Source organism: Staurois parvus, unplaced genomic scaffold (genome assembly GCF_062004578.1).
Source record: "Staurois parvus isolate SC_StPar_1 unplaced genomic scaffold, SC_StPar_1.0 ptg000283l, whole genome shotgun sequence".
Classification (NCBI taxonomy): Eukaryota; Metazoa; Chordata; class Amphibia; order Anura; family Ranidae; genus Staurois; species Staurois parvus.
Genome location: NW_028318079.1, coordinates 5,869,953 through 5,884,149, shown reverse-complemented (window position 1 = coordinate 5,884,149; position 14,197 = coordinate 5,869,953). Strand labels below are relative to the sequence as shown.

Sequence of the window (14,197 nt, the reverse complement as noted above, 5' to 3'; positions counted from 1 at the left end):
GGCACGTATTTGATATTTTTTGTCACTGATCACTCAGTGTGTTTTGAAGAGTGTCACGTCTTGCAGTGGTGGTTTCGTAGGACCACTAGTTTAGTGGTGTGTTGTGTCTTTTAATTCACATATGTGATGTTGTGTCACTAGTGTGTTGCATGCTATCACATACATTGATTCTAAAGGATAATGCACCATATTTAGTTTATATTTTTTTGAGGTACTGTTTGGATTAAAAGGAAGATTTGGACATTATCACATTTTGGAAGATTGAAGAAGTGAGGAATATCACAATTTATAACTTTATAATTTTTTTGGGACTTTATATTTTATATTTATTTTATTTCAATTTTTTTTTTTTTTTTTGCATGGGACTTGTGATGGACATTATTTTGTGTATATGAGTTTATGGTATTGGTTTATGAAAAGGTTATTGATATTTCTAAACTCACCCGCCTCCAAACATTTCACCAGATTATCATTGGACAAAAAAACCATTAAGAGCGGCTTAACAGTGTTTGCATGTTTACCATCCTGCCAAGCAGTGAGATGTTGAAGTTGTGCAGCTATATAATAGTAAAATGGATTAAGTACCGCCAACCCCCCAGCCGCACTAGATTTCTGTAATGTTTCCAGTTTTATATGAGGAGAGCGTTTTTTCCAAATCAAAGATCGGAACACGGTATGAAACTGTTTGAAAACATACATAGGGATCCAGTTTGGTGCATTATGCAAAACGTATAACTGAGGGGCCCAGATCATTTTTATGGGGTTACACCTACCAACTACCGAAAGCAGCAGTTTGTTTCAACTAACCATTTTCTGTCTGAACTTAAGAAGAAAAGGGCAGAGATTAAGCTGTACATATTTAGACAGGGTAGGATGGATATGAATTCCCAAATAACGGAAGGAGTCCGTCACCTGGATTTGGGACTCAACCTGTGGTACAGGGGCAGGAATCAGGTCTAAGGGTAACAGGGTAGATTTATCACAATTAATCTTGAAACCAGAAAAGGATCCAAAGTTATCAATAAGGGACATCAATCTTGTAAGGGAGTGGGACGTATTGCCCAAGATTAGTAGAGCATCATCTGTGTATAAAGCTATTTTTTCTTCAACCTCACCTCGTTTAAACCCCTCTATAGTCTAGTCCTCCCTAATAGCCGCTGCCAATGGCTCTATCGCCAATGGAAAGACAAGGGTGATAATGGGCATCTCTGTCTCGTACCTCTGTATAGTGTAAGGGTGGAGGATAAAGCATTATTCACTCATATTCTAGCAGTGGAAGCCCTATAAGCCAGTTGAAGCCAAGAGATAAACTCATTCCCCAAATTAAATTTATCAAGAACCTGCCATAAATAATGCAATTCAACATTATCAAAAGCCTTAGCGACATCAAGTGAGAGAATGGCTCTATTACCCATATTGTCCGTTGGTACCTGCAAATTAAGGTATAACCTGCTGAGATTAATGGACGTTCATCTATTAGGGATAAATCCCGACTGATCCAGGTGTATGAGTTTAGCAATTACTTTAGAAAGCCGTGTAGTGAGCACCTTTGTAATAATCTTCAAGTCAGTAGGCAACAGGGAAATAGGGTGGTATGATTCGGCCTGAGTAGGATACTTCCTCAGCTTTAACAGAACTATGATGATCGCCTCATTCATAAAGAGTGTCCTGTGCCACAGCGGTCCTAATTGTTTGCAAGAGTTCTGGGAGCAGTATTTCCCCGAACATCTTATAAACGTCTATGGGCAGGCCGTCACTATCTGGAGACATGGAATTGGGGTTACGTATTTATCGCCAATTGCAATTCCTCCAGAGATATCGGAGCATTTAGGTTCTTCCTATCTGCTGTCGAGAGCTGCGGAAGACTCACCCCAGCAAGGTCAGTGAGCCTATCCATGGGGTAGGATGCTTTAGAGGAGTATAACGAAGAGTAAAATGAGTTAAAGCCCTGTAGCTGGTTCATTCCCTGGTGGGGTGAGCCTGAGATCTGCGACCTGGTATTAACACGCAGCCAATTCCATCTCCACCATTAGGAGCTCTGGGGAAAACCGGTTAATACTTAGACCCCGCACCTCAGTTGAGCCTGCGTCATTCCCAGGGTGATCCGCTGGTGTACAAACCCTGCTGGTTTCAGGTAAACCTTTTACTGCTATAGCAACTGGTCTCTGAACCTGACCTTACACCGTGACACCTGAATACAAAAGCCAATTTCATATGGGTACAGTGTTGCATGACCGCGCAATTGTCATTCAAAGTGCAACAGCACTGAAAGCTGGAAATTGGCCTGGGCAGGAAGGGGGTATAAGTGCCCTGTAGGCTAGTGGTTAAAAAAAATCTAATGTTAGTAGTTCCAAAATGTACCTGTAAAAAAAAGTTAGATGTATACTTACCTTACCCCATCCTCTACCATAGTGCCTAGGTGAGGATGATAGATCCTGGGGGATATGGAGCGGCCACTGCACTGCAAGTTTTGCTATAAATGGTAAGTTCACCTTTTCATGAAAAATGACAAGGTGAAGTAACTCTGAAAACCCTTTCTGCCACTGGGGCTGTGTAGTGAAGTGTGCAGTGGATATGGCAACTTGTGGAGGTGACAGGAGAGTGGCATTAGATCAGTGATGTGCAGCGTGGACCGAGAAGCAGAAGGGTGAATTTAGTAATATTTGGATGTTTCTTCATTACTGAAATTCTGGAAGGAAATTTAAATAAAGAATGCGAAAAAATGGTGAATGTACCCTTTAAAACAGGAATATAATACAATTCATAGACAAATGATACTAACATATGAAATGTGCACATATTTTAACTGAAATTGGTTTACCTAAAATATTTTTTATTGTATTTATAGAGATGTCAGGCCAAGAATCCAGTGACTGTTCTGCCAATACTGATCTTACCAATAGACTGAAGGAGATGGGTTTGGATCCTGAATACTGGCTTTCCATCATAGAAGAATGTTTAGGCATACGAAATATTAAATCATTAAACCACATTCAACCTGAAGACTGCTCTGTGATAGAGGAAAAGTTTCGCTATCCCTGGGAAAAGAGGGCATTATATAAATTGTTTAATATACCTGACAGCAATGTAATTATTGCTGAATTGCAAGAAAAGAGAAACCAATTGATAACAGAGGAAAATAAAAAAGCACATAATCAAATAGCAGAGTTAAAAAAATTGTCATCTGAAGGGAAAAGTCGAAACGATGACATTGTTAAAGAGCATGAAAAAGAAATTTGGAAGATTCTGGAAGTTCCTTCCGAATACACAGCACTCCCTGAGAAATCAATGTTGGATCTTATAAATCACTTTGAACAGCAGATTAACCTCAGGGAGGAATCATATTTAAAAAGAGAAAACTTAACTGATGAACAGGTCATCCAACATTCATCTGGAGGCCTAGCACTAGAGGGAATTTACCAAACCAAAAACTCAGAAGATATGTTTAAGAAACGTGAACCACTATTGTGTATCCCAGAAGGCTTCAATCTTGTTGGACCAGAAAAAAGTCCTGTTTTTGATCAAAAAGAATTTACCTCTCAGAAAGCAGAATCAAATTTTCGTAAAACAGTTGATAAATTTGGGTTAAGTTTAAGTAGCTCAATTACTGCAAGTTTCATGGGATTTGGTCTAGAGAGTAATTTTAGCTATAGCAATTCTGCAGAGTCTGAGAACACAAGCAACCAGTCAGTTCAACATGGCTATGTTTGCACCACCAGATATAACTACATTCCTTTAGCATCCTGTTACTTCAGAAAGGATCAGCTGAGACTTTCCCCCTCTGCTCTAAATGCATTACAGGAGATAGAGAATTTATTAAGAATTGATTCAAATGCACCAATTTTGTCAATAAAATGTTTAGAGTTTTTCCAGAGGTTTGGCTCACATGTTAATCTTGGGCCGATACATTTTGGTGGGATATTCTGGTGGAAGGCATCCATGGAAGGAGTAGACAGCAGCAAGATGGAAGAAGCAAAAAAGATGACATCTGAAGCACTGAATGTGTATGTGGGTGTCAGTTATGCTGGATTTGGAGGAGATATTGACTTGTCAAAAACAAATACACAGGGATCTGTGCACATTTCAAAAATATCCGAACTTCAGAAAGATGTTCAATTGTTTATTACTAAAACTGGAGGTCCATCAGAAGCTGATTCTCTCCCACAGTGGAAATCTGGTTTAATTACCAGTAGCAAAACCTGGAGTGTCATAGATCGAGGATTTCAGCTGATACCAGTATGGAAGATAATTGTGGACAATCACAAAGAAGAGCTTAAAGATAAATTAAAACTTGCTTCTTGTTTGATTGACCATTACAGGTCTGAGACTGGTCTCGCCACAGAAATGATGACTGGAGAAAATTTACCAAATGCTTTAGAAAAAGCAAATTTATTCTTGCAGGGTGTGAAGTTCTGGAATGTGAAAAATGCAGAAAAACACTTACAGGAGTTAAATGATTTTAAAGTGGAACTCTGTAAAACAACAGGAAGTTACAGTGCTTGGAAAATTGTTTGTCTGTCAGATAAAAATCTGCAAGCATTTTTATTAAGTATTGTTGACAAATACAAAGACAGTTCTACAGAAGACACAAATCTTTTAAAAGCTTTAATGAAATCTTTAGTGGAGACTCACATTTATTCCGTTGAAAACTTTCCCAATGCTTCACATATCATGAGATGGATATATGACTCTGACAAGGATGAACTTGACAGAATTACTGTGTCTGATTTTGAAGAGCTTCTTGGTATTTTAGAGAATTCCATGGATGAAGTTCTGCAAGTTACTGTCAATATAAACTCATCCAGTGATGATCAACATCAAGCAAAGATTAAAGCTACAATGAACGTTAGTCTTTCATTGTATTCCTTTCTAAGCTCCCTCAGGAACAATAATCAAATGGACACCGAATTACTGATGCTCTACATTGCCAACAACTCTGGGTACTGTATTAAAAACTACAACTTTCAAAATCTTTTAGGATGCAAAGAAATAGAGTTTCTAAAAAATCAGATAAAAGAAACCTATAACAAGCACACAAGCATCAGAAGTCAGTGCAATGATCGGGCCCAAGCTTTTGTCCTTTACACAGGCCTGACATCTGTAGGTGAATACCAAGAAGTGTCTCTAGAACAGAAAAAAGAACGTCTACATTTTATGAAGAAACACATGGCAGGACTTATTTCTCTTGATGTTGAAAAAATAATTAAAAAATATTCAGAACATGAATGGTATAAAATAGAAGAAGATCTCAGAGCATTTAGCTATGGGGAATTGACAAACATAGAAGTGAAAAAAAATGAGATTGCCATTGAGCTGAATAATATATGCAAGGAAGAACAAACATCTACTAAAAATGATACAGCAACTGATTACAGCAGCACGGACAAAGACTTTTTACAACTGCTGAAGAGACTGGACCTTGAGAAGTATTACCCCAAAAAAATTAAGAATGCTGATTTTCATAAGATTTGTCAGCCTTCTTTGGTTGAAAAACAGATTTCCGAAGAAAAACAACTTCCCCTCCATTTCCTTCATAAATTACTCATGTTGGACTATCGTGCAAGATATGTACAGTGTGAATGCAATAGTGAACTTGTCCATGCAAATGTGAGGAGCATTCAAGAAGAAAACATGGACACAACTGATATTTTAGAACAATTTCTGGATGTTGATGAAAATGAAGATTTCGAGCAGCAAAATTCAAGCATTGAGCAACCAATTCACCCAATGGATGTCCAAATGTCAATTTTCCATTGTGCTAATGATTTCATGAGACAGTATCTTTGCACAAAACTTTCATTTTGCCAGTTTGCACTTCCACTTTTGGTAACTCTTCCCAGTACAAGTTATATAGAGTTCCCACTTTGGACTTTTCAGCAAGTTAAAAAGAAGTGGAAAAATAAAAGTGGAGCATCTTATGACAAGTTCATTAAGGAAACAGAAGCTCCCATCATATCTTTCATGCGTATTGGTCCATCCTCTACCTCTAAATCACAGCTAATGAACTGGTTGATTAGTAAACAGAGGCATGATATCTTCTATCATAGGCATTGCAGAGGGAGCACACAAAATGCCTTACTGATGAATGGAGTGACAGAGATTGCCTGGTATTGTCCAAGTGGAAAAGAGGATGACACATTTGATGACTGCATTGCATTCACCAATCTACATGGTGATGCCAGAGAACATGACCAGCAAGTGAAATTCTTAGAAGAAATTTCCTCAGTCATTGTCATTCTATTCGCTGAATTAGATAGTAAAGGGAAAGAACTTTTACGGCGGCTATTACAATCCCCAAAATCTCAAATTTTCCTGCGTGTAGATAAAGAGAAGTGTCCTCCAAGTAAGGTAATTAAAGTACAAATAGGTATAAAAAACCGAAATGAAGCAGATATGTTAACACAGATATCAAAAACTATACAATCTTTGTTGGCAATGTCAAAGGAAAGATTTTCACTTGCTAAATGTGCCAGTATTGCCAGGAAACATGGATTTGTAGTGGATGAAGATAAGGAACAGTGCAAACAGGGAAGAGAACAAGCAGATGTTTTATTGTCATTGTTAAAAGAAAAGAATTTATCAGCCATGAAGGAGGCATTTTTGCCTCTGCAAGGAGATCTCTGGAATAAATGGTGCAAGAAAAACAAAGAATTGACTAGACTGAAGCAAACAAGTAACATGAGTATTGAGCAACAGCGGAGCAACATTGAGTCTGAAAAGCAGGCAATAAGGAATACACAAATTCAAAGGGCATTTCCCCTTAATGACTTCATGAGATCTTTCCTGCAGATTCTATTCTCAAACAGGCAAGACTCAAAAATGTACTTTCTCCGGTGGTTTAGCATGTATTTAGATGACCTGTCTTCAAAAACTCTTTCAGTGCTCTACCAGGAATATCACTATAAGTGGTCAAAAATAAAGGAGGAAAAGGAACTAAAGGAAAAAAATAAAAAGAATATAGAAACAATGGAGAGAGGATTAGAGAAATTATCAGTTGAAATTGAAGTCTCAACTTTTGGCCTTGAACACATTCTAAGAGAAATTGGACAAATATATGAAGCTTCAGAAACATTTCCAGGAAAGGATAAATGTTTTTTCACATTAGCAAAAGTTGCTGCTAATCTCATGGTCTCAGGTTATCCAATTGAGGTGATGGATGGCGATGCTGCACACGTACCATTGAGGTGGATTTCAGCCATACTGGATGAACTGATTAAAATATTAGGAGACAAAAAGCTGTATGTCCTCTCTGTATTAGGTATACAAAGTACTGGAAAATCCACTTTACTCAATGCTATGTTTGGTCTTCAGTTTGCAGTGAGTGCTGGTAGATGTACTAGAGGAGCATTTATGCAGCTTTTAGAAGTTGACAAAGAACTTAGACAGGAAATGAACTTTGACTATGTGCTTGTCGTGGATACTGAAGGACTGAAAGCTATTGAACTGTCAAAAAAAGCTACACTTAATCATGACAATGAACTGGCTACCTTTGTAATTGGCCTGGGTAACCTCACACTGATCAACATCTTTGGGGAAAATCCTTCTGAAATGCAAGACATCCTACAGATTGCTGTTCAGGCATTTTTAAGGATGAAGCAAGTCAATCTACAACCCAGTTGTGTATTTGTTCATCAAAATGTTGGGGAAATAACAGCCAAAGAGAAAAACATGGAGGGAAGGAGACGACTCCAGGAAAAACTGGATGAAATGACATTGTGTGCTGCACAGCAAGAGCAGTGTGATGTGACATGTTTTAATGATGTGATAAGATTTGATGTAAACACACATATTCATTACTTTGCCCACCTCTGGGAAGGTGACCCCCCCATGGCTCCCCCAAATCCAAGTTACAGCCAGAATGTTCAGATGCTAAGACAGGTCATACTTGAGTCAGGAAAACAGGAAGGACAACACAATATTTTGAACATCTCTACATTCAAAAAGCGAATAAATGATTTGTGGAACGCATTACTTAATGAGAATTTTGTGTTCAGCTTCAAAAATTCACTTGAAATTGCTGCATACAACAAACTGGAAGTAAAATACAGTCAGTGGACATGGAAATTAAGGGAACACATGTTGACCCTTCAAAGGAAACTCAGCAACCAGATTTACAAGGATGAAATAAAGCAGGTTGATAAGATGTATTTAAATAAGCAGTTTGAAGAAATATACAGCACAGTCCTAGGAGAGCTTAAGGCATTTTTTGATGATGAAAAGGACAGAGAGGTATTAATTCAATGGATAGTAAATACTGAAAAAAGAGTGGCTGCAGTCAGAGATGACCTGATAGAAGAGATACATAAAAAAACTAAAGAGCTCATTAGATCAAAGAACAACAGTAAAACTATAAACCAACTGAGTGAGAAATATGTAGATAAAATGTTAGCTGAAAGCAAGAAATTGGCCTTGTCTTTGCAGGGAAAAAATGTCACTGAAGAGGAATTAGGAGAAAAATTCAACACAATGTGGAATTCTCTGATCACTACAGTAACAAAGGAAACTTATACTCCCAAACCGCCACAAATCAACAGCGATTTAGAAAATGCATTTCTGGAACGCTTCAAAAATGAACCCAATATAGCTGATACAATTAAGGATTCTTGTCAATGGACCGACTTACTACAAGAATTCTCTAAATATATGTCAAGCAAACGAAAATATATTCTGTTTTCAGAAAAGCTTTCATACGATGATCAGAACACAATTAATCGTACAATACAGATTTTAAACAAGAGAATGGATGAATACATAGATTCAAAGCAGCAGGAAAAACTAGATTATCAGTATGTTTACTTCCATGAACTTCTGAATATGATAACATCTGAAATAAACATCACATTAAATAAATATAAATTCAGAAAGGAATTTACATTGTACGCATCACTGTTCTTGTGTCAGAGAGCAGCCCACAGATTTCACAGGATTTCTGAAGCTTTTAGAAAAGCTAATGACCCCCTTGTTTACCTGGGAAGCAAGAAAAATGAATTATGGCAAAGTTTTAAGATCTCCTGTGAGGGAAAAAAACAAATTACAACATTGGCAGATTTCTTGTGTACCAAACTGGAAGAGGCCATTCGGCAAGGTGTCTATGAGAAATCAGCAATACATTTAGCAGGGGAGATAAAGAATAACCATCAAGCCTTGAATGGAAACAGATCAAAACTAGAGTTCTGTCTTCTCAAGTCACTGGCAGAGAAGGAGAATTTTCGGCATTACCTAAATTATATTGATGATCCAAAATATGCAATTAGTGACTTTATGAAGGAGTGTGTTGAACAGTATTGTAAAGACAAGAACATATTAGAAATTATACTCCTTAAACTGGATGAGTTTGAAAATGGCATATTAAAGTCCATCAACATATCAACTAAAATAATCAAGGACAAACAGTGTGGTATCAGTGAATGGCTTGAGACTTTCTGCTCTGAGCTTGGAAATGATATGAAGCTGTCAAGTCAGGATCTCAAGAGTGTGAAATATCAGAATATAACTGATACTGATTTCTTGAAGGAGGCAATGACAAAAGCTCTGGAAATTGTGGTGAAAAAGCTCAAAGATTTATTTTCTAAATATGATCGTACCTATCTTGTAGATATGATTCATGAAAACCTATTTAAGCAGTTTTCTGGGTGCTGGGCGCAGTGTCCTTTCTGCGGTGCTGTATGTACAAATACTATTCCTGGGCATAGTGGAAAGCACAGTGTTCAATACCATCGTCCTCAAGCCATGAAGGGTACTAGCTGGTTCAAGGAAAATTACTTTTCTATAGAGATCTGCTCCAGTCTTGTATCCAGTGATTTACATTTTGTGTTGACTGATGAGAAGAGCTTTCCCTTCAAAACATATAGAGATGCTGGAGATCCCTACAATACCTGGTCTATTACTCCAGACAACTCATCATTATCTTATTGGAAATGGGTGACTTGCATCCTTCAAGGTGAATTTGAAAGCTATTACAACTTAAAATTCACTGGCCGGGGGACAATTCCGTATCAGTGGGCTCGTATAACAAAACAGGGAGCAATTGAAGAACTTGAAAAAAATATGTAAATTTCTACAGTTAAAATGATCCTGAAGTATTGGATGAGCATTTCTGAGATTGAAAAGACATGCTTTATGTTTAACCTCTTAGAAAGTTTAAAGACAACCTAGATGGAAGATTGTACACAATCAGAAAGTTGGATATGGTCAAGATCATTGGTCAGAAGGTGACTGAAGACCTATGAAAAGCAGTACAACTATTAAAGTACAGAATGACACATACAAAAGATACAACTCTACACATTTTGACAGTGTCCAGACAAAAGATGATGTGCTATCAAAAAATTTTTGCAGATTTTAACCTGGAAATCAACTTAATAGTTAAGGACATTTTGATTAAAATGAAGTTTAGGTAGGAATATTTTTTCTAAATTACATTGGTTTACAGTAAGTATATATGTGCCCTACCTGGCCAATCCTGGAGGAAGCTGTAAATCATTCTAGTGGTCACCTCGACTACAGTGATGGCCGCTAGCCTCCGGGTTATGTGCAGAGCTGTTGCACTGCTGCTTGGTGAACACAGGATGTCACTCACTGACCACTCTGATTGAATAAGGTGACATATGTGATATCACTGCCCAGCCTCTCCACCTCATCCAATTAGTCCAAGCTGGGCCAATGTATTTATACAAAAATATCCATACCTAAACTTTAAGTAATTTAAGGAGCAAAAATGGTGGACCTATATGCTTAAGTTTCTTTTTTTTAACTGATCTGTAAGAAAAAACAAGCACAAAATATATACCAAATAATCATATATCTCTTATTTTTGTCTTTATTTTTTAAAGCAATTATCCTTTAGATATTCCACTATAAGGTGTGTTTATAAATGAAAATATAAAGGCTGCCATAGCCAACCTGCTTCAGAAAATGTTAATTTCTTGACTGACTCTGGCTTTAAAGGAACCCTACAGTATATTGAAAGAAATACAGAGGCTGCTACTGTTTATCTCTTTCTGAAAATGTTGCCTGCTTTCTCTGACTTCAGTACTTTGAGACCCTGGGTTGATTAACTAAAGGCAGATAGGCTGGTCACTTTGGAATAGAATTTAAATTTTTTAAAGGAATTTTCATCTAGCTTAGCAAATGAGGTGAAACACTGCTGTCGCCTATTGTTCAATCATGTGCAGGCAAACATTATTTTAATTTTCCTTGCACATGACTGGGTATTTAAAAATAAAATAAATTTCACCATTTACTAAGCTAAGAGAAAATTCCCTTGAAAAGTGAACAGCCTATTTGCATTTAATAAATAAAGTCAGATTGAAGTCAGAACTCTTAAATTCATTAAGTCATTCTGTGTCAGTTTCTTACTGTAGTACTGAAGCCTTTGGATAACAAGGACAGCCAGGGAATGTGTATTTTCAGGAGAAGAGGTCGACAGTGGCAGCCTCAATAAGCATTTTCTTCAGTGCTTTTTAAATCACTGACCTGGAATAAGTACAAAGTGCAGATGCTTTCAGGTTACTCTTATTCAGTAAGTGAATATTTTCTCCTTTTCAGTGTCCCTAGTTTTTATTTTTGGTCAGCTAGAAAATCTCTTTTTTGAATGTTGGATTACATCTATTTAATTTTCTTTGAGCTTTAAGCTGAACGACAGGCAAACAGCTAAACACACATAGAGTATACACTATATTTCCAAAAGTATTGGGAGGCCTGCCTTTACACGCACGTAAACTTTAATGACATCCCAGTCTTAATCTGTAGGGTTCAATAGTGTTGGCCCACCCTTTGCACCTATAACAGCTTCAACTCTTCTGGGAAGGCCGTCCACAAGGTTTAGGAGGGTGTCTATGGGAATATTTGACCATTCTTCCAGAAGCGCATTTGTGAGGTCAGGCACTGATGTCGGGGGAGGAGGCCTGGCTCACAGTCTCCGCTCTAATTCATCCCAAAGGTGTTCGATTGGGTTGAGGTCAGGATTCTGTGCAGGCCAGTCAAGTTCCTCCACCCCTAACTCGCTCATCCATGTCTTTATGGTCCTTGCTTTGTGCACTGGTGTGCAGTCATGTTGGAACAGAAAGGGGCCATCCCCAAACTGTTCCCACAAAATTGGGAGCATGAAATTGTCTAAAATGTCTTGGTATGCTGACTCCTTAAGAGTTCCCTTCACTGGAACTAAGGGGCCAAGCCCAACCCCTGAAAAACAACCCCACACCATAATTGCCCCTCCACCAAACTTTACACGTGGCACAATGCAGTCAGGCAAGTACCGTTCTTCTGACAACTGCCAAACCCAGATACATCCATTGGATTGTCAGACAGAGAGGCATGATTCGTCACTCCAGAGAACACATCTCCACTGCTCTAGAGTCCAGTGGTGGCATGCTTTACACCACTGCATCCGACGCTTTGCATTGCACTTGCTGATGTAAGGCTTGGATGCAGCTGCTCGGGCATGGAAAGGCATTTGAAGCTCGCTGTGCACTGTTGTTGTGCTAATTTGAAGGCCACATGAAGTTTGGAGATCTTTAGCTATTGACTCTGCAGACAGATGACTTCTGTGCACTGTGCGTTTCAGCATGTGCTGACCCCGCTCTGTCACTTTACGTGGCCTACCACTTTGTGGCTGAGTTGCTGTTGTTCCCAGTTGCTTCCACTTTGTTATAATACCACTAACAGCTGACCGTGGAATATTTAGTAGCCAGGAAATGTCACAAATAGGTGGCAACCTATCATGGGACCACGCTTGGAGTTACTACGCTCCTGAGAGCGACCCATTCTTTCACAAATGTTTCTAGAAGCAGTCTGCATGCCTAGGTGCTTGATTTTATACACCTGTGGCCATGGAAGTGAATGGAACATCTGAATCCAATGATTTGGAGGGATGTCCCAATACTTTTTTTTAATATAGTGTATATACCAATATGTATTCATTTAAAAGATATATAAATATGGAGAGTGAATAAGGTGATATAAAACCCACATTTAATAATTAGGTAAGTATTCACTTTATGCAATAATAACACAATTTACAAGGTAAATTTTAATATGAACTATTTTCCAGTTGTTGAAGGGAAAAAAAATCATCCTGAAAAGTTTATTGTCCTTTGTTAAATCTGAGACATGGACTCCTCAATTAATCTTGCAAATTGGTACCATGGTCAGTCCTTATCTCGTGGCTATCTGGTACAACCATTCACCCCAAATTTACAACCTGGGAAAGTGTGCTGAAAGAATATCTGATGTTAAAGTCTTTGTCCAGAAAACATTAAAATAGAATAAGAAGAAGAAAATTGCTTTCAGCATGCTGATGTTACATTTTGTAGAGATGATAAGTTCAGGCCTTCCAGTTTAATTTTGCGAGCACAGAATAGTTCCGACAATATTAATTACCTACAGACCCTGTTCCAATTTGCTGAGGGGAAAATTATTTTGGAAGGGGATTTTCATTTACCTATAGATCCCAACCTTGACTCCTCCACATCCAGCTCATCGACTTCTTATTCTAAACTGAAAGCAATTAAATGTCACCTCCACGATAATCATTCGACTGACATTTGGAGAATTTCCCATCTCGTACCAAAAATTATACATACTGTTCTCCTATCATACAGTTGTCTTAACTATTTTATCTTGGATCATACTTTTCAAGATTGGTCCCCATCATGTGACATTGATACCATGATATGGTCTAACCGCTCCCAAATTCTCCTGACACTGGTTGTGTCTTTTACGCCTACGCACAAATTGTCTCGGTGCCCCAACAACTCTGTATTAGCTAATCTGGAGTGTCATCAGAAGATCACAAAAACTATTAACAATTTCCTACTGGATCACTGTACAGACACTATCTCACTCCCCTGTCAATGAGAAGCACTTAAGGCTGTCTTGTGGGGTACCTTTACCCAGTTAGGGACCAGGCTTAAGAAGGAGAGAGCAATGACTACAAATACTACTGTAATGAAGCTTTGTGATCTCAAAACTAGCCACAATTGTTCTCCTACTGCATCACTTCTCTCTCATATTTCTTTCACCAGAATACAGCTACTGGAGCTTTACAAAGCCTCTACACAAACATTTGTGGATAAATTAATTCTACACCTATACAGATTTAGTGATAAATGTGATTATCCAGGGCCCCCCACCCTAGATCAACCCATATTTTATTTCTCATCTTAAAGGCCCAGACCATGATATAATCTCTTCTCCA

The 14,197-nt window shown here is 38.1% G+C and overlaps 1 protein-coding gene across 1 annotated transcript; it reads left to right on the top strand.

Annotated features, from left to right (window-relative positions):
* Positions 1 to 2,850: 2,850 nt before the first annotated feature.
* LOC149458567 (interferon-induced very large GTPase 1-like) lies at positions 2,851 to 10,801 on the top strand. The gene has a single exon (XM_089682048.1). The coding sequence runs from the start codon at positions 2,851 to 2,853 to the stop codon at positions 10,051 to 10,053; it is 7,203 nt and encodes a 2,400-aa protein (XP_089538174.1). The 3' UTR covers positions 10,054 to 10,801.
* Positions 10,802 to 14,197: the final 3,396 nt, after the last annotated feature.